The sequence below is a fragment of the Rhagoletis pomonella genome, unplaced genomic scaffold (genome assembly GCF_013731165.1).
Source record: "Rhagoletis pomonella isolate Grant_MI unplaced genomic scaffold, Rhpom_1.0 Rhpom_scaffold_00001, whole genome shotgun sequence".
Taxonomy (NCBI): domain Eukaryota; kingdom Metazoa; phylum Arthropoda; class Insecta; order Diptera; family Tephritidae; genus Rhagoletis; species Rhagoletis pomonella.
In genome coordinates, this window is record NW_023458555.1 from 5874751 (window position 1) to 5902115 (window position 27365).

General features: G+C 36.7%; 1 protein-coding gene across 1 annotated transcript in view; it reads left to right on the forward strand.

Annotated features, from left to right (window-relative positions):
- Window positions 1-27365, forward strand: part of LOC118750352 (neuroligin-4, Y-linked) — a gene marked incomplete in the record, with an annotated part of 198765 nt that overhangs the window by 165548 nt on the left and 5852 nt on the right. The window contains 1 exon segment of the mRNA XM_036485076.1: window positions 5187-5456. Within this exon segment, the coding sequence (XP_036340969.1) occupies window positions 5187-5456 (270 nt within the window).

Below are 27365 nucleotides of genomic sequence, written 5' to 3' on the forward strand. Positions count from 1 at the left end.
AAAAAGTTTCATAAATTGGCAAAAGTTTACCCACGGTTTAATGAACATTGTAATCCCAATAGCTGCCTAGCGCAAAGTAATTACAGTCTTCATAAAATCATTGAAAATGCTACAAATCAGATAAATCTGTCAAATCTGAAAGGACTAGGAAATATGATAAAAACCCAATATGGAGGAACCCTCTCAAACTATTGAGTTTGGCATTAAAGCTGAAAACAAACCCGTTAAAAACCGATTATTGAAGTACCACAGTTGAATGCGTGAACTGCCGTTCGAATTTTCACGCAAAAAATACAATTCATATAACACCGACATCAAGTGATCTTTTAAAAAGACCTTAGATCGTGTCAATAGTCATGTTTTGGGTCTAGTAAACCACTTATTTGGCTATTTCAGGACATTTCGAAAAGTGAACTTTTGCCAGTCTCAGACCGCAGAGGGGCGCCAAGCATAGCGTTATGCGCTAAATTAGAAGTTATTCGGAGTACCCAGTGGATTCAAACAGGCCGCTCTCTGCGCCCTAGCTCTTATTTATATTTTGCTGGTACGTACATTCCACCAGACAACGACCCCATGCGGCTTAACACAACCAATAAATTATCTTTGGAGTGAGATCCCATCTCTTTGGCTAACATGTTGTTCACAGTCCACCAACTTATCAAAAAAAAAGGTACGCCCCTGTAAACCATTAAATGCGCAAATGTACTTCAATATAAATAATTTAGTATATAAAGTATATTCGAAACATTTCTTTTGCACATTTTTTGTTCCCAATAATAACGACATATTTTACACTATACCTATTTCATTTTAACAATTCCAAACATTTTAGAAACCACTGTGCATGTTTAAAAATCACACTCGTCCCAAAAGCTTCCAGGCAAACATCAAAGTTTGCAGCTGTTTCAGGTTGCCAGGGCACATTGAGGCACCCGAAGTACATCGAATGAGAGGCGAAATTATAAAACACAAAAGATACTCTAACATCGTACTTTTTTTCTGGTGCAGCACACACAGGCCGCCCGGGGCAATAAAGAATCGAAGCTGTTGCAATGAGTAAAAATGTGGTTGACTATTGCGGCCAGGAAAGCGGCACCGCAAACACACGGCGCACTGGTAGGGCTGCTGAATGTAAATAAAAATCTGCGCCATGGCATGCTATGCCCCCCACATGTATGTAGAGGTACTCATGTACATATGTATATATGTACATATGTGCACTAAGCACATATCGTGAACTTTTGAAAAAAATAACTTAAGTGATTTTGAGGAGTTTTGATCTCAGAGCAGAAAATGCCAAATTTCATTAACAAAATTTTATATACTTACATCTATGCATTCAAAAAACTTTATTACGATGATAATACAGACTTTAGCTCTCGCATACCAATTAGCGTTCCAGTTATGAAAATTTTACTGAGAAAATTCCCGAATGCGACTTGTTTCGTTCTTTCAGATTCCCACTTATTTGTATGTACATATGTTTAAATACCTATATTTTAGAATTTGTGCACAGATGCGCAACGCATATGTCACATGGGATTAAACGTTCTACGTGATATGATAAGCTGTGAAACAGATGCCTAAATGACACGCACCCGAGCGCACAATCTAAATTTGTAAAATACATATATTTCACATTCACACACACATTGCCACTCAAACAAAGGCCGTTAAGCATAAATCTGTGTGTCTCCTTTTTGTAATATAAACTTATGCCCCAGCGCGCCTCAAGACACTTGCTATAATCTTTTCATACTTTCTTATCCGCTTTCTCGCCTTCCTGCCCCTTTTTTTTGTTATTTGTGGTGCTTCACGTCTTAACTTACACCGCTGCGCAAATACTCAACTTGCAAAATAAAGCATTAAATGTTTTGTTTTTTTTTTTTGTTGTCGAAATTAAAAGTCAAATTACACAAACACATACGCGAGTATCTGTGTATGAATGTTTGAGTGCAAAATGTCTGCTTCCGGCAACTTATGGCGGCTTATAACTTTTTTTTTTTAAGGTAAGAGATTGGGAAAAATGTGCGGAATTTACGAAGACAAAGTTCTTGACGTGATATGATATGTGTAATAAATTGGATACAGGAACATATGGAGATGCCTATATTTTTAACACGGGCATTGATATGTATTTATGTAACGGCACTTACGTTTTTACAAAAATAATTTACATACTCATGAGAATTGAAATTTTTATCTTATTTTGCCGCGAGTAGAATGTGCTTTTTAATACAAGAAAATTTTCTGCAAGACATAATCTCGGATCGATAAGCAAAATAACATGTGGCACTCCGCATCACATCACTTAAAATATACTACAATATATATATGTATTTATAATAAATATAGTCTTTAACAACTGCAATAATAAATTATTGGTATGGAACTTACGCTGCCTTAGCATAGTAAAATGAAGATTTAGTTATTTTACTATGTAAATGATAAAAAAAAACATTTTAAAGAAAAATTCAAACCCAAGTGTCACTAGTTATGATTCTAAAAATTCTACCGAAAAAATTCGAGAAGCAACATTTAATTTTTGCTCAATGGAATACATATTCATCTACGGTTTTTCTCTAGAAAATGTATACAATTTTCGAGTAAAGCCTCTGGAAAATAACGTTTTGTAAAATCATGGATAATACTACATCAAAAACTCGAAAAATGGAAGTTGAAAACACACACTGGACTGGGCTACAAGTCTGCATATGCAAATTTATTCAAACAGAAGAATTAAAGATAGAAATATAACATGAGCAAAAACAAAGAAAAAATAAAGATATGCTCTTTTTTTTAAAAAAAAAAAGCGGTTAGATTTAAAGTAAAACATAAAAGTTACTCTCTTCAGACAAAATTCCTAACCAAAAATTAAACCCTTTTCCCAAGTAGGGCTAAGTATTTATGAAGGTTCTATGGAATTCTAATATCGTTCGCTTGATATAGAGAAGCCTTGTCTCACATTTTTTTTTTTTTTTTAATATTTACGGATTGTGAGCTACCTGACACTTTTGGAAAAATCTGGATATTGTAACTGTTACAAACAATGGATTTTAAAATCTACTTACAATAAGTGTTTCTAATTTCAGCGCTGGTCAGGTCACAGCTTTTTTTTTTCTTTATAAAAATTAAGTTAAATTCTTGGGAGATCGATTTCTTCTTCGTACTTCGATTATTTCGATTCGAATCGATTCAAAAATTGTTTTTTTTTTCAAGACTGTTGAAATAGATTTTCCATAACCGGCTACTGAATAGGGGAGACATTTGCTCTTTCTGGATTATTCGCCAAAATATAATATAACTCTTAAAAATAAAGTAACATCTAAATATATGTTTGAAAAACAAATTACGAACTAATTGCCTCCTCTAAAATTGCTGGTGCGAGTTTATTAAATACTTAACGAAATTTAAAATACACAGACATTTCCAAAAATGCTGCCCCGAATCATCACTCAATGCGAGTGTTTCCCCTCCGAAAAATCATAAACTATATCTCACATCTAAGATTTTGTACTTCTGCAGCGTTTTTTTCAAGTAAACCCACAGCCCATCAGACGTGAGGAGTCTCAAATTGCTTATGAGACGATTGAATCTGGTCAACCAGTCTCTCGGTCGTATCCGGTTACTTCTCAATTAGTCTCATTTGGGTCTAAGGTAGAGTGGCAATGTACCGCATCCGCGAGGTAACCTCACTTAACCGGGATGGTAAAGGAGTTCCTGTGTCAACTCTCGGCACGCTTGAGGTCATCTATATGGAAACTCGCAGGCACACTTGAGCTTCAAATCTGCTTAGCAAGCGCTAGGTTAACGCTCCACCACGCAAAGTTTGCAAAACCTTCTGTACGGTCGTCGGTCGCTGGCAAACAACTATCGGTTCTAACAAATCTCCTGACCTGGCGCCGTTAAAGAGGAGACCATGCAGAACGGATTAATAATGTTTCGCGTCTATTTTTCCTTAGCGGTTTGCGAGATAGAATCATCTGATTATTTCCTACCCAGCCGCCCTTCTTTCACCGAACGAAAGTTTTAATAATTCGACTCGAATTTTATCATCACGACCAAGGAACTGTTTCAGTACTCAGTACTTTTTCTAACAACTACAAAGTACTACCAATTGGTAACAAAGTGGGCACACTTGCGGGTCCGCATCACAATGTATATTCATTAAAGACCGTGATGCCTTACGCCGTCCATGACCTAATGGCAGAAATTAAGTAGTTACTGTCACAGCTTGAGACCAAATCACGGGTATGAGGCTGTTACAATGACCAGACCTTATCTTTTTTCTTCGTCTGTCTAGCGTTGAAGGCAAACTTATTAGTTATATATACGACAACGCAATCACGAAGTTGGCTAATGTTGCGAAGGCAGCTTTCGACGGTAAAAATGTCTGTTTGGAAACCTCTTTTGCCGGGTATCCAACAATGCATTGCTTCAGCTTCATCTGGTAGTTTTCGTTTCGTCATTAGTACTAAGCTCACAGAAGACATAACACTTTTTGCTATGGCAGCTACCTTTAAGTTCGTCTAGGTACCTTCTGTCTCAGTTTAACCCGGTTATCTTTGTCAAAGAAGCCTTTAAAAGTGTAAGCTTTTAGCTTCGCATCCACAGCAAAGGTACACCTTCTCGCCTCAAGTTTGTTTCTTATAAACAAAACACTTATAAAGAAGACACTCTAATTTTCCTTTAAACAATTAAATGTTTCTCTAACAGCATGGTTATACTTATCAAAGCATCTTACATATTTTCAGTTAAAATATGTCTGTCACAAGTTTCGATGTCAAGTTCATTTTTCACAGTCATTCCACCAGCAGAAAGCGAAAAAAATGCATACCCTTTCCTTGCGTCTCGGCCTTTCTTCCACGTCAATTCAAGTTGTAAAAAGCCTTTGACGGAAATAAGAAATATAAAATTGCATGAAAATGCGAACGGCTTACCTATGTATCAAAAATTTATAGTCTCACATACACTGCATATCGTTTTTGCGGTTTTCTCCAAGTATAATGTGTGTCTTTTAAGTCTGTTGCCATGCCGTTACTTTTTTGCTGAAAAGCCAGCAAAAGAGCCATTCTGTATTCCTTTTCAGGATTTTTAGTTACTCTTTTCTCATCTTTTTTACTAACTGCAAATCCATCTCATTTTTCTCACTCTCCTCTCTCTCTCCCTTTCTCTTTTCATTGCAGGCATGAAGCCCCGCATCAAGAATCATTTTCGCGCGCATCAGCTTTCGATTTGGCTGCGGCTCATACCAGAGTTGCATCGTACCGGCATGGAAGATGTCATTACGCGTCACAATTTATTTAAAAATCATGATGACATGGATTTGTATGAAGGACCTGTGAAACCGGATCCGTTTGCCTCGACACGTCTGCTACTCATCGATGATGCGCTGTTGCGCAAGGCTGGACGTGGCGGCAACTTGACGGCCGGCTATATAAGCGGCGTCTTGGGCGGTAAGTTGCTTTTCATTTTTCTTATTTTTTGCTTTAGTGGTTGCGGAAAAATACCAAAGGCAAATATTTAATGCAAGAAATAACTCGCACATATAAGTGCACACAAATGTACATTAGGGTGGTCCTTAAAGACCAAATGAACGATTTTTTTCAATCTCATCCCCTCAATCGGTAATACCGCGGTCACAGATATCACATATAAATGTTGGTCCTTATCGGAGACGGTTAAGGCGTGTCGCAAAGGGGTCGAAGGCCAGATGCCTCCATGGAGACTAAAAAAATTAAAAATATTTTTTTTTCATATAATACCCAAAAATCGATACTACTAAAGTCAAAGATATCAGTTATAAATTTAGGTTCCTATTGCAGTCGGTTAAGACGTTTTCATAGGGTAATCCGAAGCTTAGCCCCTTTGCGACACGCCTTAACCGACTCCAATCGGGGCCAAAATTTATAAGTGATACCTTCGACTGTTGTAGCAACGACTTAGATTTGAGGCTTAGGAAATCTTATGAAAAAAATTGCTTCCAACATTTAAGGACCACCCTAATGCACATTCAACGTATGTTGACAGAGTAAGAGACCCTATGTAAATATGGCATGCGGGCATTTCACTGCAAAATGTGCAAATAAAATATACATATATATATATGTATATACATATATGGTGCATACGTATGTATGATGTGTGCGCTTAGAACGCCTCTTTTGTTTACTCAGTCACCCAACTTGCAAAAAAATGCCAACGTAACGAGTATTCGCCGCATTGACAAAGGTACTCGGCTACGTGTCGGTCTGCCAGTCCGGTTGTCTGTCATTTGAGTCAACCACAAACATACAAACAATTTGGCGCGGTTGATATTTTCCTTTCAGCCCAGCGGCTGATGAACTCTCGCCACTATCCCATTGCCCGTGCCATTTCGCCTATCCTTGCAGGCATCGGTCAGCTTTCTGTCTATGTTGAGGAAGATGTGGGCTAGGCCACCACAATTTGATATTTCAATTGGTTTGCCGCAGCTGAACATTCCTTCTGGTTATTTTCCACTTGTTACAACCAGCACTATGAACGTGTGCTGACTTTTATTGTCAGCTGTTAAGTTAACTCGTCACATTGTTTTTCCGCTTGTCTAGTTCCCAATGTAGTAGATGGGCTCGTATGAAAGTGTCAAATCACTGGGCAAGTGAGAAAGGAAGCCGCATATATCGTCACTTTATACCCCATGTATGTATGTATGTAGATGTTTACTCTCAACTCAGACACGTGTGCAAACAAGTGAAGAAACGCGCCTCCGAGAAATATACTGCTCTAAGGAGAAATCTTAATTGATTGCTTAAATATTTGAGGCCATAAATACTAGTTTTAGTTGACAGCTATGAAGGAAAATTAAATATTTATGAAAATAGTTACACAGATGTCAAAATGTGTTAGCTTAGTTGACAGTTTTGATGCTGGAAAGCATAAATTTTCATAAAGCCAGAAAAAGTAGGTAGCTTTTAAAATTTATCTGCCTTTCAAATATATTTCTTCAAAACAAAATCTGTGTGTAAAGGGCAGAAAAATTTTGAAACCTTCTTGAGAAAACGGCCCTAAATCTTTTGGTTTTGAACTCGCAAGCAGAACCTGTGGTCGGCACAATTCGAAAGCGAAATATCAATACGCATCCATATACTTATGTATAGACTGATTTGACCCATATATGTATTGATTTTAAAAAGGGATATAAAAAATACTAGATTATAATTGGGTTCACCAGAGGGAGCAATGGACCTTTATAGGGTTACAGACGTTCGCTGAACAATGCATTAATTAGTAGCCTCGAAAATTACTTTGGTGAGGTACCGTGTAGATCATATCAAAGCTTTGTAGTGGCATATAATGTTCTCTACTGTTGCCTGTGCTTCGCCACACAGCTGCTTAAGTACTCTGCAATGACCATTAAGAAAGCCATGCTGTCAGCAGCAGGATAAGGACTGTGTCATACATAGCTATATAGTTGGGGCAGAACTTAGCTTGGGAGACATAATTGTCCTTCCAGATGCTGACGAATAGAAGCCTACTGGGCTATTAAGCCATAGATCCCTGGTCGGGCTTGTGGCCATCGGTACACTGACTTTGACGGTACCCTCGGCGTTTATGTTTGTCGTTTATCGCACCAGTTGAGTCTGCTTTGCGTGGAAGATTGTAAAGTTGTATTCACAGTGGTTCCTTGGAGTGCATCCAACAACAAAGCTGGCAGCTAACCCTTGGCCCATTAAACTGAATGTGGAAGTTGTCAATTTTATAGTCTCTCCATGTCCGGCTGAGATGACCTTTACTCACCAAACAATCAATATATTCATAAAACTGCGGGCCAAGTATAATAAAACTGCGATTTTAGTCTCTTTTTCTGACGTCAGGATTTTTTTTTAAGGACTTTCTAGTTACTAGAATATGATTGATTAAAAAAATTATTCAAAAGATTCGGTTCATTGTAGAATAACAATATGGGTATCAATTAAAAGAAAAAAGTCTGTACAATAGAAAAAATATATATTTTTTGGGTGCACCAGGGCGAATAAGTATTGAAAATGTCCTTTCTAAAACTTTATCCTTGAATATCCTTGGAAATTTCAAATATTTATTTTTGAAAAAAAAATATGTCATGGACTAACATGTTAGCTACCACATCCTCGAATTTCGTCCTTCTAACTTTATTAGTTTTAAATTAAAAAATTGTACAATTGTATGGAATCATGTATGCACTCTAAAAGAACAAACTGTCTTCTTCTTCTTATTTGCCACTAAAAACGTTGGTAGATTTGGATCGAAACCAAAGCACTTCACCATTTGCATCTCTCCTTTGGGTGTTTCCGCCACTTGTTCGTCCTGAGTGAGAGAACAGGTCCTTCTGCACTTAGTCCTTCCATTTCTTCGCAATATAAATTCATTAAAATGCCTTAGACTTAAATATTTTCCAAATACTTGTAAAAATAAATAAATATTGATCAGCTGAAGGAAATGTTGTTTATAGAATTCCACACGGTACTTGAATTTTCAGTTTATTTTTTACCGTAGTAGTTCAAAAATCTCACATTTATTTATCCCACAAGTCAATCATACAAATTGCAGTTCTTAAAGTCTTTTATCCACTCGTGACTCTCTACCAAATCGTCACGCCACCTTAAACACCAACGCACAAAGTTGTCCTCCCTAAGCATTTCTGTTGTTGACACTTAAAATTTTGACAACGGTAACGGATATAGCCGTACTTACGTAGCTCCTCCACCAACAAAAATGTGTTTTAGCTTAGCGAAGAGCTGTCACAGGTTCTTTTTTTTTTTGAAGCTCTATAATATTTCGGCTGGTGCCCGCTGTGCCACGTCACGCCCACACTTTTAAGCAGACGAATTTATATTGAACTCAAACCTTTTGATTTGCTTAAATTCCATCTTCGCACATTTGATTTGTATTGTCTGGCTTAAGGCGAATGGTCAAGTTTTTTCCCCATTTTGGTTTTCGCCTTGCCTTCTCACTTGCATTGTTGCCCTTGACATGCCTTTGTTATGTCACTATACTGACATACATATATGAATATGTACATATCGATAGTCCTCTGCAATAACAACACAACTCAAAATTTCATATTTGCAGTAATTCTGTAGGGACAGTTTGTAAGCTTTCAAATTGGACTAAAAAAAAATCCGAAATTAGTAACAACTCCTAAGTAGTTAAACGAAAAAAATCTCCATTTGTATTGCTGAACAATACACATAAAATCATCACAAACCTATCGACAGTTGTTGACTTATGCCAATATTAGCGATAAATCTGAGACATGTGCCACTGTTCAATGGCAAAATTGCGGCCCTGTCGATTTGCATAGAAAAATATGTCGATTTGTCACAGAAAAATATGGCTATTTATAAATCTAATCCGCTATATAACTCAAATAAACATGAAATTTTGAGTTGTGTCGTTATTGCAGACGACCGTAGATATATATGCATTTGGGCACATACAATTTATATTTCCCTCAAAAGTTCGAAGTTCTGCATCCCTTTCAATTTTCAACAACCCTAGGCGTAGTACATTTCACCATACACATACATACATACATACATACATACATACATAGATACCACTCGAAGCTCATTGCTGGCGTTGATGGCTTTGTCTCGATATTGTAATTATAACATTTCCTTGTTATTTCCTGTATCGTTTGCTTAGTCTCCCTTTTGTGCTTTTTTCCGACCTTTTGAAATTTTGATGACATACGGAAAATGGAGCCTCGGGTAATTTCTTGATATTTGAGGAAATTGTCTTTTAATTTCATTTTTTTTCCTTTCAAACCATTGTCACAAATTCAAATCCAACATATGCAAATTAATATGGACAAAAATATTTATATAGCTACATATTTACAGACATAGTTATTTATTTGGTTATTTGTACGGCTATCAAATAAAGTTATTCAGTTTGTCTTCTTGTCCCAAAATCACCGTTGTCTTCTTGAACGCATATAAATAAATAATACTTGGCAGCTTTTGCGAATTCTATACTTGCGTGTGGATGTGTGAGCACACACGCATACATACCAAAGCAAGCACACATCTAGAATTTTATTTTTTTTTTCAATTTATAATTGTTCTTTTTATTTGTATTTTTTTTCAGTCTCTGTCGACAACAAATAGGATACGGCAAAGTTTAATTGTTTATGTAAAGTTTTATTTGAATTCCATGGTTTTGACAAACGGAAATTGAAGTCGGTATTGTACAAATCTTAGACTCAGATAAATGTTTTTGTTGTTGTTTTCTTTTTGTATTTTGCTTTCAAAGTTCATATTGAAATTTACGGTATTAAATTATTTAGATATTAAAAGCTTTTTACCTTCATACATACAAATGTAGGTCACAGTTTAACGCCTCAAATTGATTTATAATTAATTTTAGATTCTCGTTACCATTCATTTCTTATATAAACCTTTTCGGACTAAATACGATTTTTACTAATAAGCGCCGCCACCTGGTGGCTATTTTCAAAAAAGAAAGTAGCATTTCAAAAACGAAGAGCAGAAATAGTCGGAATGATCTCAAACTTAAAGGGTATTTTTAAAATCCGACTTTTACAATCAAATGTTTGTCATTTAATACCCAGTGGAAATTCGGCATTATTGCAAAATAATTTTTTTATGTTTCACTTTTACATCAAAATTAAAATTACATTAATTTTGAACTCAAGTATTTTGAGAAGCCGGCTGTAAATCTATTTTCATACTTACACGAAGTGTCGCGGTTTATTTATTTATTCCACTATTTAATTGATAAATGATGTTACTTAGACACCCCTCAAGTATTTTTGCGATAAATTCGTGAGTAACAAGCATTTCGACTTCGGGCGTCATTATTACTTAATTATTAGTGGAATCAATAATCCTTGAGTTGCTGGTCGATCTGAAAGAAAAAACTAAGTATAAATAATGGTGTAATGCTTTGGAATGCGTGGGAGATTCTATTCACTTAAATAAATTATTTGATGAGAATTATAAGCAAGATATCATGATATATGCATGTACATTAGACCGCATCACTCTCCATACAAAAAGAAAAAACCTCGAGACTGTTTTCCCATTGGCATTATAAAACTTATTATATTTTAAAACTTGCGCCAAAATATTTCGGAAATGTATTAAGATAACGTGAGTCAGACCGATTTGAAAATATCTCCAAAAATGGAGTTTTTTATGAATAAAAATGGATTAAGCTTAAAAAATTTGCATATAAATATTTAAAAAATGTTTCAACAGAATCATAATTTTGATGCTGTTTTGAACTTTGTTTTAAGGTTTGTTTAAGAAAAACTTGAATTGCTCAGCCAAACCGTCATCCATTTAGACTCATGAGGTATCATTGGAAAGGTATTGTCTCTCCCTCAAATAAAGTCATTCAAGTTTTCTTAAACTAATCTTTGAAAAAGTTAAAAAAAACAGCATGACAAATCTCACTATTATTAAACTGGTTTATCATCTCATGAGGTTTTTTCAAAAAATCCTTTAAGAAACCAATTTTGTTTCATAAAAAACTCCATTTTCAAAACGGTCCAGCTCATTTAAATCTTACTTTTTTACGAAATATTTTGATGTAAGTCTTCAAATATAATAAATTTTGTAATGCCGGCGGAATATTGCAACTTGTTTTGTTGATGCAGTCTAATGCACTTACATACACACATATGTATGTATGAAAATAATATTTCTATGAGATCAGTCTTTTTATAAGATACATAACTGAAATTTTATTGTTCCAAGAAAATAAATTAAATTGTGAAATTCCTTCGACTTTTGCCAAGTCATAATGCGAGGAATAAAAATTATTTAAATATTTAAACCTAAGGAAACCACACTTACGCACACATGCATGTGTACAGTAACTCAAACAAGTGTTCAAATGTTATTTTTTTTAATTTTCCATTGTTAAAATTTTTTGTTATTGTTTACAAAAAGTAAGAAATTAATAAATCTTACTCAAAAAAAATTTTATTAAAAATTTCAAGCTTTTTAATATGAAAATCTGGAACATTATTGTTTAAGAACAAATTTTAGCATAATAAAGTGCAAGTTTCAAGAGGCTTAAAAATTGCGGGGATTTTTAATCTTTTTGTTTGCTTTTTGTTTGCTGTTGTATATATAGTGACTTGCGCACCTTATTCCACAGGAAGTTTAATTTAATTGAAAAAAAAAGAGAAAACAAATTATTGAAAATCAACGCGATTTTTTTTGAAACTTGCACTTTATTACATTAAAATGGGCTTTAAAACGGCATTTCGTATAATATTTTAGAATTTCAAGTTTAAAAGTTCGAAATTTTGATGAGTTTTTATTAAATTTTTCTAAACTTTGTATAAAGTCTGGACCTTTGACTTATGTGATTTTGATTAAAATAATTACTTTAGTTTTATAAAAAAAAAAAAAATTTAAAGGTTGTTTCCAGCGCTCAAGGAAAACGAAAACTTTATATGAAATGACGCGCAAGAAATTGAAAAGAAATTTTCTTCTACCAAAATTTCTTAAATAAGTTTGCAGCGCTCAAGAAAAAATTCTCATATATTTATTTCTTCAAGAAAATTTACAGCAATAGCAAAGTTATTTTTCAAAGAACAGAAATAATGAAAAAATCTTCAGAAAAATTATTCTTGAGAGCTTTAACTTGAAAAGCTTTGTGAATAATATATATACATATATATAAATATATATATATATATATCAGCAAGTGAACACTTTCTCGGGCCACTGTATGTACACAAGCAAATGCTCAAATCCGGTTTGCTTTAATTTAGCGGCAATGCAATTTGCCTTCAGAAAATGAAGCTTAAATTAATCTAAGTCAAAATTTGATTGGAGCAAACTGACGCTGAAAGGCATTGAAGCCAACCAAACCAAAGGGAATTTTTGCTGACCTTAACCGGCAAATTAGCCATTCATACATTTTTGGAATAGCTGCCATTCCATATTTCACATTTGTGAAAACCACAAAGGGGAAACAGCTTTTTCTAAACCCGGTCGATCGATTTTTCTTAGAAATCCAAACTATTTTTGGCAGTAATTTGTATCTGCATACATCGATCGATGTGCATATGCCTATGTATGTATGTACATATGTGCTTGCTTACTATTAGGCCATTTCATTGTTCAATTTCCTTAAGACAATCAAGTCATTCATGTTTTATGTATATACATACATACATACATATATACGGCTGACAGCTGGACCGAACAAAATTTTACGAAAATTCACACAAAAGCAGTAGTCAAGCAAATATTTTCGTTTCGTTTTTTTTTTTGTTTTCTTGCCTCACTTACACCACCACCACCACCATAAGATTACAGATTCGAAATGTAAATGCCATAAATAACCTTTCGGCAGAGTGAATACACAGAAGAATATTGGAAAATTTGTGAGGGCGTAGGTGAGCAACTCAAACGGTCCATTAAACGCACTGACCAATGTTGGTAATGTGGTCTTAATGTGGTTTATGGTCAGTGATGATAATGAATTGGTCAGCTCAGGGTGTTAAATACAAAAAAATAGAAGGGTTTCGATTGTAGCACTACGGCGATTGTTTTGCTGTAAAATGCCAACTCATGTAATTTGCTTAATTGGGTAGGCAGGCAAGCTTCTTATGTAGGGGCGGTATAAATACATATCTACATGATAATTGTAATGCGAGTGCACATACATAAATACATAAAGCGACTGGATAGAAATTAATGAAAATGACTTGCAAAAATTTATTCAGCACTGGCGTGTGCGACGGATTGATGCACACTTGGGCGCGCACAAAATACGATTAGAATGCCTAGCCAAGCCAATACAAAAACATATATTATAAGTCAATATTTTTGGTTAATAACATACAGTTAAGTTTGTATTTTCCCCCAAAAAAAAAGGGTCAACAATAAAAGCTGGCTTGCGTAAACTGAAACAATTTCTATGTAAAACAAGTAAGAGCAGCGCTGTCTTCGGCTATGCCGAAGGCTTCATACCTTTCATGAACATCTGCAAATTTTACTTTGACAGATCCCTGTTTTTGAATACATCTGCATACATCGATAGAGGAATTACATACTTATATAAAAAATCGCATCTAAACAATCAGAGGTATGGAAGATATACTTTATATGGCACCAATCTAAGTGATTTTCACTGCTATGTGATCGGTATGTAAACCGGTAACACAATTTATTGGGTTTAGTTTCCTACATAAAGGAGATATATGGCAAAAACTGGTATCTGAACAATCAGTGCTATAGGAGATAAAGCTTATACAGCATAGATTTTGATGATTTTCTCAGTAGACTTTGTATTATTATTTATAAAATATCTTACGAAATTTATCGGTTTTAGCTGTTCAAATAAAGGAGTTTTACCGTAAAATCCCATATCTGAACAATCAGATGTATGGAAGATATATGTTGTAGTCATCCGATCCTTGTTATATTCACTGTAAGTATTCTGTAAATAATGAGTGAAAATGGTGCGAAATTTCATGTTCCTAGCTGCATAAATGGAGGAGATATGATAAAAGACCTCATATCTGAACAATCAGTTGTATGGGAGCTATAGGTTATAGTTACCCGATCTTTTTAATTTTCACCGTAAGTTTTCTGTTAATAATTATTGAAAACAGTGCGGAATTTCATGTTCCTAGCTATATAAATGGAGGAGTTATAACGAAAAATTTTATATCTGAACAATCAGTTGTATGGGAGCTATAGGTTATAGTGACCCGATCTTTGTAATTTTCACTGTAAGTATTCTGTTGATAATGGGTGCAAGTACTGCAAAATTTCATGTTCGTAGCTGCATAAATGCAGAAGTTATAACGAAAAATCTCATATCTGAACAATCAGTTGTATGGGAGCTATATGTTATAGTGGTCCGATTCTTCCGGTTCCGACAAATGATTAATACATTATAAAAATACACCCACCTACCAAATTTGATCCGGATATCGCGAAAACTGAGAGACTAGATTGCATACAAACAGACAGACAGACGGACATGGCTAAATCAACTCAGCTCGACGTTCTGATCATATAAGTATACATTTTAATGGGTCTATCTCTTTTTGTTCTGGTACTTACAAACATCGGACCAAAGTTATAATACCATTTCATGCTCATGAAAGGTATAATAAACGTTTCAAACAAACACACAGCAGCTCGCTCGACTGTAAGCCGCAAACTCAGTTGAATGCCGCTTTAGTGGGCTGGAAAAAAGGTTAAACTGCGGGCGATTCAGCAGCAATCACTTTGAACACAGTCGTCATGGCAGCAGACAGAAATATGCGAAATAATTTGGTCTGCAATGGAAACAGTCGCAAATAAGTATTATAAACAAATAGCGAGTGTGTGTGTGTGTGTGCTCAAACTGGTAGCTTATCCGCTGCATGAAAAAGACAACGGGAGTTGATACGTCTTTTATATTTGTATGGGAATTTCTTAACATAATCCGTATTTAAATAAATGCCAACCTAGTAAGTCGATAGCCTCTTTGTGGCTGGATTGCGTACAGTAATTTCGTGCTTGGTATTATTTAGGTAGGCGCAACTAGTTAAATACTGGAAGGATTTGTATGAACAATTTTTTTTTGTGCAGAGGCGACAAAATACCAAGGACTACCCTTTAGTTTAGATACTTGGCATTAACTGAGTAAAGAGATTATTAATACATATATAGAATAAGTATTCTAAAAGAATTTGCCGCATGCTTGTGATTTTTCGGCATTACATTAGGTACTCGAGCGGTGAACCAGGTTTTTTAGTTCTAGTTTTTAAGATATTCATTGGGGTAATTGAGTCCATATGGTTTCTAGTCAAATATATATATATATATAAATAACTGTCTAGTTTCTTTCGGCAGTGTCTGAAACTTTTTACTTTATGGAAATGAAAGCTTGGACCAGGAATTTGGCAATTTTGTGGGGAAAAGTAGATAAATACATACAAAAATATATCAACAACAAAGTAATTTGATACTTGTATCGATAACAGTTGTCGATAACAGTATTTTTATTAACTAATTTGGCATGCCAACGCTGCAATCTAGCCAGAACTATTATGTTAACGCTTCAGAAGTCACTCCAAACTTAAGCTTTTTATAAAGTTAAGCGCTTTTTCCAGCTTTCAAGACTACTTGCATAGCATGGGATTTCTCTGCCAGCCCACATGGCATACCGTTCGACTCCTCAAAAAGTTCAGATTTCAAAAAAGCTAAACAATAGAAACCTAGCCTGCAGAGTCGTGTCAGGTATCCCTAGTACTTGGTACTCCCCCAACAAAGTTTACGCAGTTGCTCAGAAACTCCACATAAAAGTCTATTAAATCTCTTGCTTTGACCTTTTCCCTTGAGCTGCCGCTCTTTGGCGTCCATACACAGTCAGCTGTTCGATAAGCTACGAAGATGGAATAGTTGGTACAATCGTAACTTTATTTAATTTGAAAGTACATTCGGTACAAACACACCATTTTAGGTACATTTTGAACTTAGTCAAATTACTTTTCAGAAAATCAGTTCTTATATTTATTCACAAATCAAGCATTTTCCGGTGTACGTAACTGGTCCTATAGCTTCCCGCCTTTGTAAAGAGAACTGTAGTTGACTACGCCAAATATGCAGAGAATATATATTTTTAAAATGTCTTCGTCTTCTTCTGGTTTATCCTGTCTTGACCGCGTTGATTTCCGCCTTACAAGAGCTCTCTTGTAGAGCTTAGTAAAGGTTAGCTTCGATAATATTTAGTCTGTGAATTTAGAAACGAAATTTCCTATGCATGGCTCAAAGACAGATGACCTTCAAATGCCCAATTTTCATGCTGCTACCTGATATGTCATTTACTTGGCGTAAACTCGTTGAGTCACAGATTCCCAACCTGCGTTTCATTCCTGTCATCATCAGTCATCTAATGTTACCAACGCTATCAAGATCTACACTCAAAGAGAAGCAAACGTCCATTGCAAGAGCGACACCCTAGCAGGAGTTTCAGGCAGACTATTTCAAACTTAGTCTGGTCGGTATCTCTTTCTTATCTTCTATTTCTGACATCACACTCTTTTAAATGTCAGATATTGCTGCTAGTCAGCAAGCAACTACGCACCCACCTACCTCGCAACACTTACAATTCCGCAAGCAAATACCTGTCGGCGAATAACTTTTTTAACTGCGCATTAACTAAGATTTTTTCCCGCCCTTATCAAACAATAGAATTGCATGAATTTTAATTAAAAATTTCGCGAGAAACTCGGTCAGTGGTTGAATGAACGCCAGTGTAAATATTTAAATTAAGGATATGCAATAAAGACACAAATATCTAAATAAAACAGGAATTGCATTGCAAGCAATGAAATAAAATAATACCTTGCAACTACAATGCAAAAGCACAAACACACATAAAACCGCACGCAAACAAGCAAATATACACATCGCTACATAAGTTAGAGTAAACAATATAAATGAATAGAATAGACTGGATGTTGGATTGCAAAGTGGAATGAGTAGAATCATCGATAGATGCACGCACCCTTGCAACAGTGACAACAACGACAAATCTGAAACAAAGCAAACAAATTTATTTCAACTACACCTATTACACCCACTGTGGGCGTACAATGGCAATTGTGTATGTGTGCGTGTGGTTGTATGTTTGTGTGTGCATTTGCAACATTCGCAGTTCAACAACTTTGAGCTATTGAAAAACAATAAAGAAAATTGCAACATTTGTAAACAAATGAATAAAAATTCGCACAAATAAATATGAATCGGCTTAATCTGCAAACTATCTCGAAAAATGTAAGCCAACTCAGTGCAATGAAAACGCGAAAGTAATAACAAAAACAAAAAGAAATCAATGCTCGCAAATCCATTCGCCATTCAGCGATGTCATCGACCTCGCAGCAACAGCTTAACGCCGCCAGCAAGCAATATAATATGGATGGTGAGTATGTAGCAATGGCTTGCTGTTGAGTTGCGGTTGCCTTCGGGCGATCGGCCAGACAGTCGGTTGCTCCGGCGGCCCGCTTGGTTGTCTTTGTCTGTCCAGCCAACATAGACCGCTTAGGGTGCAACGAACCGTCAAAAGGATTAAGCGAATGCCAAAAAACAAAAAAAAAAAAAAACGAATCCAAAGTAGACAAAATCGTCTGTCTGCCTTACTGGGTGATGACACAAATCTGTAAATGCGGCAGCGAGTGTTTTGAAAATAAATATTTATATGTATGTATGTGGATGTGAAAATGTCACTCATACGACCCGGCCTCTTTGAGTCAACAATCCTCTCAAAAGTATTGCAACGTATGTATGTATATGCGATAAACATATGTACAAACATATGTATGTATGAATGGAAAATTTCGCAGATTCGGGGTTTTTTATGTTTTGCATATTTTATTTTATTTTTTTTTTTTTTTTGTTTCTTCAACATTAACCACTTGCCTGAAGTGCTTTACTGTTGCATTTTGTAAGAAGAGTAAACCACTCCGTTTATTATTTGCGTGTGCAAACTGTTTCCTTTTTCCAATTTTTGAGGCAGTTAGTTAGCTGATAAACTTTCAAATTCAAAACATAAAGTCTCCCTCGCAGTTACCAATAGCTGATAGACATGTCTGAACAAATGCACTTTATTGCAGTTATTTTGGTCATTGCTCTCACCATACGTATATGTAACCACCAGGTGCAGAATTCTGCACAATGATTTCTGAAGAAAGGTTGGCCTAAACTCTGAAGAAAGCATCTTGATTTTCTAGGCACACCTTCGAAAAGTTTTACAGCAAAAACTCTATCGGAGAACCTAATAGAGCAGGTCAGAAGAAAGCCTTTCCCAGGCATCACAGTGGGTAATGTGCGGCTTCCGAGTGCACTCTTTGAACTTGGAACTTCAAAAGTGACATAACCTAAAGCAATCATATTTGAAAATATTTCCAGCCTCGGTTTGATATTTGAGGTAGTTGATTCCTTCGACAAGTTAAGATGATAGGTTTTGAATTGAAAGTATCTTAACCATACTCTGTGTTTGAGAAGCTGCCACTCTGTAGGGCTCTTAGAATTTCGAATTTTCAATCAGTGGCGTATGCCTATAAGGGTGGTCCAAAAATGAATGTGAAAAAGTAAAGTCGGAATTTGTATGGCCTCACCCTCTAGGATAGTTCCATACCGAAAAAAATATACGCTTATTTTTTTATTTTGAAATCAAAAAATATTTAGAGGTCGCTCAAAGCGCTCAAAGTTTTCCATATATTTTATATGGGGAAAAACAGCTTTTCGTAGCGATGGTATAGAAATCTTAAAAATCTATATTTTTCTATCGGGAAACTCTGTTTATCTGCAGAAGATTCCCAGTAATAATACGCAATTCTTTATTCAACCATTTTTTCATCACAACTTTAATTTATAGGTCCGCCAAAAACCCACAAAAACCCCAGAAAATGCAAAAACGGGACCAATAAAAAATCGTTAGTATTAAAAAATGGTTAAATAAATAATTGGGTATTATTACTGAAAGACTCCTGAAGAGAACCAGAGTTGAGCTTTTCAAGAGTTCTATACCATTTCTACGGAGTTTTTTTCCCCCCATATAAAAATACATCGAAAAATTTGAGTGCTTTGAGCGACCTTTAAATATTTTTTTATGTCAAAATAAAAAAATTCGATACAGAACAAACCTAGGGGGTCAGAGCATTACAATTCCGACTTTACTCTTTTTGGACCACCCTAATGCTTATACTTCTTGACTTCACTAAGGCTGTTACTCTGAAACCTCTACCTTCCAAAGGCTAAATATTGTTTTTCGCTTTTGTTTTCTTTTTCTTGTTTTTTTTTTTGTTGCTCAAACCCCTCCGATTTTCTCCTTCTCAGGAGTTTCTTTTGACCTCCTATTCGACTTTGTTTACTTTTACTTTAAAAATTTCATCGCCTCCGGGAATGGGCAATCTTGTATTCTATCATTCTTGTAGCAAAGGGTTTTTTTTTCTGACGCCACTGCCAAACGATTCCTAATGTACTCGGACCCTTCGGGCAAGTTCCAAAATATAGCGCTCTACATTTTATGACACAACACCAAAAGGGCTCGAGCCGTTTATTGGTAATAGGACCGCACATTATTAGGAAAGAGCTCACCAGAGAAGAATGAATGGATGGATCATAGAACAGGAACTAAGAAACCAGGCAGATGGGCCAGGCACTAGTAAAATATTTGATCAAACTCTCCAAGAACAAATTAAGATTTCTAACAGGTATCCTCGTACATATCGTTGCACACAAAAAAGTCATTTATACATACTCCGGGATATGGTTAAAGGACTCACGTATATAGCATACACTTTATACCACCGAATACCCAGTGGGACTTCCCAATGTAGACGGAAATGAATGGGGAGTAAAGACACAATAGCAGTTCTGGTCGCAGTGCATACTTCAGCAAACAGGTGTCTATCTATCCTTGCCTAATGCCAATGTCGATGTGATTTTAGACTCACTCTTATTTTCAAGAGCTTCTGCATAAAGCTTGAATCAATAGCGAATCATAAAGTACAACTTTGTATAACTTTCTTACTCATACCTTTGCAAACCTTATTTTAACAGCTTGCAAGCTGAATTTGCAGTTCTTTAATCAACTTTGTGCCACTTATCTCCAAACTAAATTAAAACAGGCAATCCTTCTTTCAACATTGTGCCACAATTAATTCCGCAAATTTCTCAGCTGCTTTCAAATGCACAAAAGCCAGCTTAACTTACTTAGTAGACTAATGTAGCCGCCCGATAGAAGTGATTTACTGAGCAGCAGAAACTAAAATGTAAACTCAAACCTGAAATTTAAACTGTTGCAAGTAGCATTTATGTTCAGTCAAACTCATACAAAGTAAGAAAAAGTACGATATATAAAATAAATTACAGCATTCCTCTAAAGTTTTGCACAGCTTTCCACTTGAGCTAGAACAGCAAAGCAGCGATTTAAGGACACTACAACCGCCGACGACAAAGTCAAACTGGCTAAGTTGACAAGCAGACCGATGGCGAGATAGAAGAAAGGTGAGGAAATTGAAAGAATGGACCTACACACATATATATATATACATAAGATAAGTGCAACTGAGAAAGAGCAGCGATTGAGTGAGAGTATCACTTATGTATCTGCCCCCAAGCATTGGGGACGCACTGCCAGCAACAGCAACAATCTAACCGCAGCTTATCTTGGCTACCACACCGCAAAAGTGCCAAGTTTTAACTTTGTTGTAAAGTTTGTAATAAAAATAAAAAAAACAACCACATGAACTGCTAAAAAATGAGGAGCACAAGATGATGACGCGGCTGGGATGAGCCAATGTACATAAAAGAAAGGGAATGCTTCTTGTGGCAGCAGGCAGCAGCGGTCGATGTGGCAGACTTTTGTTAACCGAAAACTTTAGAAGCCACAAGACAACCTTAATTTTTGGGTAGGCGGCTACAGTCAATTCAAATGCCTGAAAAAAGTCCAGAAGAATGTAAAAGCACACTGAAAGTGACTGCACGTTGGCTGGTTGGCTGGTTGGCACTACAGGCTGCATTTGGGGGCGGTGGCACACGCTTATGGGACACCGCAGAGAAGCTAAGAAAAAATGTTTGAACACTTGCCACACAGCAGAGACAAAAGCGACAAGTAAGATAAATATCACATTGCTGCTGGAAGAAAGAAGTTTTGGTGTACATAGGCGAGCGCAAATTTTAAATAGACTCACTTAAGTTGTTGGCTACAGGGGGGGGGAACAGCACCACCCACAGCAAACTTCTTCAAACGCTGAGCTACACGCGACTTCAAACCAGCCGAATTCATTTCCGTTTTTGCCGATTTTATGCACTTAAATTCAGGAAGTTTAACAATGAAACTTCAAATATAAAGTAGAAATGAAACCACTAATATCCAGCATCGCAACAAGCATGCTTACAGTAATTTCCGAAGTGTGTAAAAATTCAAAGGCGTTTCGAGAGTTCAAAGAATGCCAAACCTATTGCAGTCGAAGCTCATAAATGGGAACTTTCAAAAATAAAAATCTTGAAATGAAATATTAGACCCAAAATAATGTGAACTTCGTTGTGGCTGAGTGGTTAGAGGTGCGTACTATCACTGCATATGGCCTGGCTTCGATCCCTTGTCCGGGCAGCATCTAAATTACAAAAAGTTTTTTCTAGTTAACAGCGGTCAATGGCAAACCTCCGAATGTATTTCTGTGTTTCGCAGGGGGCGTTAAGCTGTAGATCTCTCCATTTGTGCATCAACATGAAGGCGCATACCACAAATTTGTGGAAAAGCTCGGCCAAATACTCAGCAAAAGTGTAAGCGACAAGATATATATAAAGTATTACCGATGACTTTGGATTATTTTAAGCGAATTTTAGGTTTTCTCAAATTTTTTTTGGGAGCTTAAACCAGAAAAAATAATAAAAGTAATCAGCGATTGTTTATACTTTGCAGACTTCTGAACTCTGTTTACGTTAAAAGTGTAGTCCACCATAATAAGACTCCCTAGAGTTTAACTGGACGATCCTTGGGGAGACTTGCAATGATTCACATACATTTTGCCATTTTTCCAGTAAAAAGTGCCATTGTGACTTTCTAAATGCATTCCGCAGTGTTGCGAAGTCCCATTCTGAACACACGAATTTTATCATATTTTTTATATGTATGTATGTATATCCCTATAACTCGGTAATCATACCTAGTGAAGAGTAAACTTCTCAGCCCTCACATTAAGCGATCATAAGGAATTTAGAGCTTTCTGTCTGTCTAAGAAAATAGAAATAGTAATGCATGGAATTACCCTTGTCTTTTGACTAGTGTGTTCAATTATTCCCCCCTTTTCCAAAACTGGCTTTCGAGTAATGTTAAAAAAAAAAATCTGGAGAGATCCGGATAAAGTGGTTTTCTTTTAAATTTTTTTTCTACAGTAACAATTATTGGTAGTCAGAACTTATGACCATAATTACAATATGACTGCTTAAAGTATGTAAAGCTTTTCAATAAGGCAAAACAAGTTCCAAGTAAATATGTATTTTGGATCACAAGTAAAACCAAAAATAAATTAGTGAAAATTTTACACTTCATATTCACAAGATTTGATTGTTAAAGCAACAGTCCTTTGCCAGGAAAAACTCGAGCAAGTATAACCGACTATCTTGGAAACGATAATACATTGGCTTGTTTGATTTGAATCTGCCAGTCCACAGCCAAATAGTCTGTAGGTTCCGGAATACTATCCTAGGTCCATTGCTCCCCGCTAGAGACTTCTACTCCAGCAGTTCGCAGCATGTGAACCATTGAGGTATGACCACAGTGATTCGCCCTCCTTCTGCATAATTTTTGTTGTCTTATAGCAGCATCGACTGAGCTTTGCAAACCCTGAATATTTAAAAGAAAAATGCTACCGGCACCTTCTTTCCTTCCATTGCAGTAGCAAGTGGATACAACTGATCCACAAATAGCCGCTCTGGACAGGCAGTCTTCTCTCGCTGCTCCTCGAAATTGGGGAGAACCTAAGATTTTCTTCCAGAATTTACGTCCTCAGAAGGAGATGCAGGGTTTCCTCTTTTGTCTCTGTCTATCTCCCTCCGACACAGATTTTTTGTTGCTGAGGTTTCGTTCGGTTCCTTAGGACTCCTTCAAGGTGCCTCAAGTAATACCCAGTGATGCTTCTACGCAGCTTTCGATGCAATTCAATTTCCATATTCCACCAAAATGATTTGTTTCTGCCGTTTAAATTCTTAAATTATAAATTATTAAATTAAAATTCTTGAAATTTTTTTAATTAAATTGAGTTAAGCCACTCGACTTGCTGTGAAGTAAATAACACATCGCTCAACAGTTTAAAGTTGCCTAACATTGACTATCAAAAACTAGGAGAATTGTCATTTGTGCGGACTTTCTCTTTTATTTCTCAAAGCACTGCTAGCTGCGTGCCCTTGTAAGCTTTTACTCTGCGCATGTATGTATATATGCTTATGTGCATACAATGATTACGAGTATATTTAATTTTCTCAACTCGAGGAAAATATGCAACAGCGAAAAAAATTTTTTCCATTTAATTCACTTTTTTCGGTTGAACTAATTTCAACTGTCACCGCACTGTTTACTAAGCTTGCTTTAGATGCAGTTGCTGTTGTTGCAATTCCAGTTACAGTCACTGTTGTCAGTTAATGTGTGTGGTTGTTGTTGTCATTAATATAAGTACGTACATTTGTAGGTTGTTTTTTTTTGCAAGCCACTCTGTTGCCGCAGCGCACCACACAAAACTGTCAACCGCAATTAAACAAACGGAACTCAGTGACAGCAGCAGCGAGCGGATGCACCGACTACAGCAATACAAATACAACTGCATACCTACAAGCAACAACAAAATAAGTAAAATAAATATCTATACAAAAAAAAAACAAGCAGGCAAACATACATTTGTTTGACAGGCATACAGACAGACGGACAGCCAGACAGACAGCCTAGCAGGACATTGCAATGAGCTGCAGAACTATGCGCTGCAACTGCGGCAAGGACACCGGCACGGTAATGCTGTTCGAGGTGGCCCAGCGGAGACCTGGTTGTAAACTACTGGCTGGCTGGCTGGCTGGCACTTTGGCGGTCGCTGGTCGCTGGTTGCTGGTGGCGACTGTGGCTTCGAGTGCTCTGCGGCTGGCTGCGCTGTCGACAATGTCAACTTGACAATTGCAGCGGAAGAATGAGCGCATAACGACAACGACAACAACAACAACGGCAACGTCAAGAGCATGGATGGCAACAACTTTTCTCGAGAGCAACGACAGCAACGATAGCAGCAAGACTTTACTTTACTTGGGAATAAGAAATGCCAGTAAATATAGATATGCATGTACAAGTAGTGTTCAGTGTGAACACAGCGGAAAACGGTTGCAGCTGAGATATAGAAATGTAGAAATGTCTGGCTAGTAGTAAATGTGTGCAAAAAAAACAAATGTTAGGCAAAAAACGACAACCACAACAGTGAATTGAAGATGAAGAAAATGCCACTGCAGCTTGCATTAAAATATTTCTTCTCCGCCAGCGCCCCATCCAGCTTGCCGAAGATACCGGTAGATACGTACATACCAAAGTTCCGAAGAAGGAGCGAAGCAACCTAGAAACAGGAATTGTTGTTCGAAATGACGAAGTTGATAAGCAAAAATTGTTGACCCAATAATTTATGCTGTGTGTGTGTGTGTTCGTATAACAAGCTGAAAGGCAATGAAGACGTTGTGCAGGTCAATGAATTGGCTGTGGCAGAAATGAGGTGAGAGCGCAATGTAAGTAGGTACTCGTACATTAAATGATGGAATAGTTGGCATTAATAAATTGCAATTACAATTACGATGGTGATTACGTTAAATAATTCGACTACGATAACGATAACGATAACGATTGCAGTTATGCTGACGATTATGATTACAGTTATAAGTATGACTACGATCGCGATCACGATTACGAGTACCAGTACCATTACTATTTCCCTTAATGTTACGATTACAACTTTCATTACGATTTTGATTACGATTAGCTGTAAGCGAGATGCCTCCGATAATTACAGCAAGAAGTTCTCAGCTACCTTCCATGCACTTAAGTCAAAAGTGCTCTGCCAACTCGGGAGCTTTTACCCAGCCAAGCTTTGTACAATTTCTCCACCGCGATAAATATTTAATTTAGGTTATTTACTTCCAAATAAAGTGTGTACTGACGGTGTACGCTCTACCCTTTTCTTCTGTTTGTCTTCTTTTTTTTCATTTTCTGTTATATTTACAGTTCCTGCATTTCCAACTTTCGATCCTTTTCACACAGTTCACGTCTGCTTCGCTTCCTCGCTGCTTACGGTAAACTTTAAAAGTAATTAAAAGAGTTCAGCGCGTCTTTGACGTTGCTCAAGTCCGCGTGACAAAGCTTCCGCCCAGCCTGTGCATCTGCAACCAACTGGCTGAACCTGCCAACCTGCCTGGCTGTCTTTCACGCGACGACCAACAACGCGATTAGATAAATGACCGCAAATGTCTGACATTCTGTTTTACTTGCTGGAAAAAAATAAAAATTTTTAAAGGAAAAAGTGTATTTAAAATATATGAGAAGAGCTTTTTCTACTTTTCACAACTTTCGCTTACTCTTTATACTGTATAGCACTTACACTTCATGGCCTCAAGTGTTCTGTGCACACGTCCTTCACGCCGCGTCCGTTCGCTTCGTTTTGCGGCGCTCGACAAATGCAATTATCATTAATTCACTTGTTGGCCGGTGAGTGCGCATCAGGCCGCATCATTATCTATGGGCGTAACGCAACGAGTGCTTGCCTACGTAGCTCGCCCGGCAAAGTTCATTACGCGCTCGCTTACTATGAATGACTCATACATACATACATACATAGCACCACAGCAATCTAGCCGCTACGCTGCAATGTAACTTGGTGGTAGTGTGTGAATGGAAATTACAACAATTACAAGTGGCCACTTACAATGGCATTAGCGGTTAAGAATGAAGCTGTCGACCGTCCGACCGACCGACCGACCTGTGCTAGCTGCTCGCTCCTCCCCCATTCAGCACACTGATTCACGGGCGGTCATTATTTGCCATTGTTGTTGTTGTTGTTGTTGCGTATTGGTTTTTTACACGCGTTCGCTTTTTTTGTTGGCAGCTCGATTTTCTGGCTTTCACTGGCTTTGCTCTAATTAAATGCACATTAAGTACTTGTGCTCTTATGCAACGCATCCATCAACCATCCACTCCACGGGTTTGCACTCTCACCACCCTGCCAGCCGCTTGCCACACGCTGTCGAGTTTTCTCAATTGGTTCGCTGTTTGCAACAACGATTGCTGCTACATTTTGTTTTTCTACCCAATTCATAAACGTTGGTCTAAAAGAGCGTACATATATTCGCATTGTTGGTATTTTTTATGTGTAGTTGTATTTATGGAAGTACCGCTTTTTGCCTTGCAATTTCAAGGATGAAATTCTTCTGCAACTTATTCAAGTGGAGTGTATTGATTTTATGTGAACATTACACAATGCTTACTTCCAAGAGACCGTTGCTTTAATGACAACCTTTTCACTATCGAAGTTTTCAAAGAGCTGTGCGAAATTAAGGATTAACGGAGATGTCGCAAAGAAACTATGCTTACGAACAAACACTAATTCTTTGGAAATCACATTCAGACAAATGTTCCATAAAATATGCTCTATACTTTTTCACATTCAGGTTTTATCTGAAGAATTAGAAGGTAATTCCTTTTTCTTAAACCTAAAACTCTTATCTTAAAGCTTTGGATACACAAATTATTTCAATCTTCGGCAAACAGCACAAAACAGCAGATTTTTGTGGTGAGGTGAGGTGAGGTGAGGTGAGGTGAGGTGAGGTGAGGTGAGG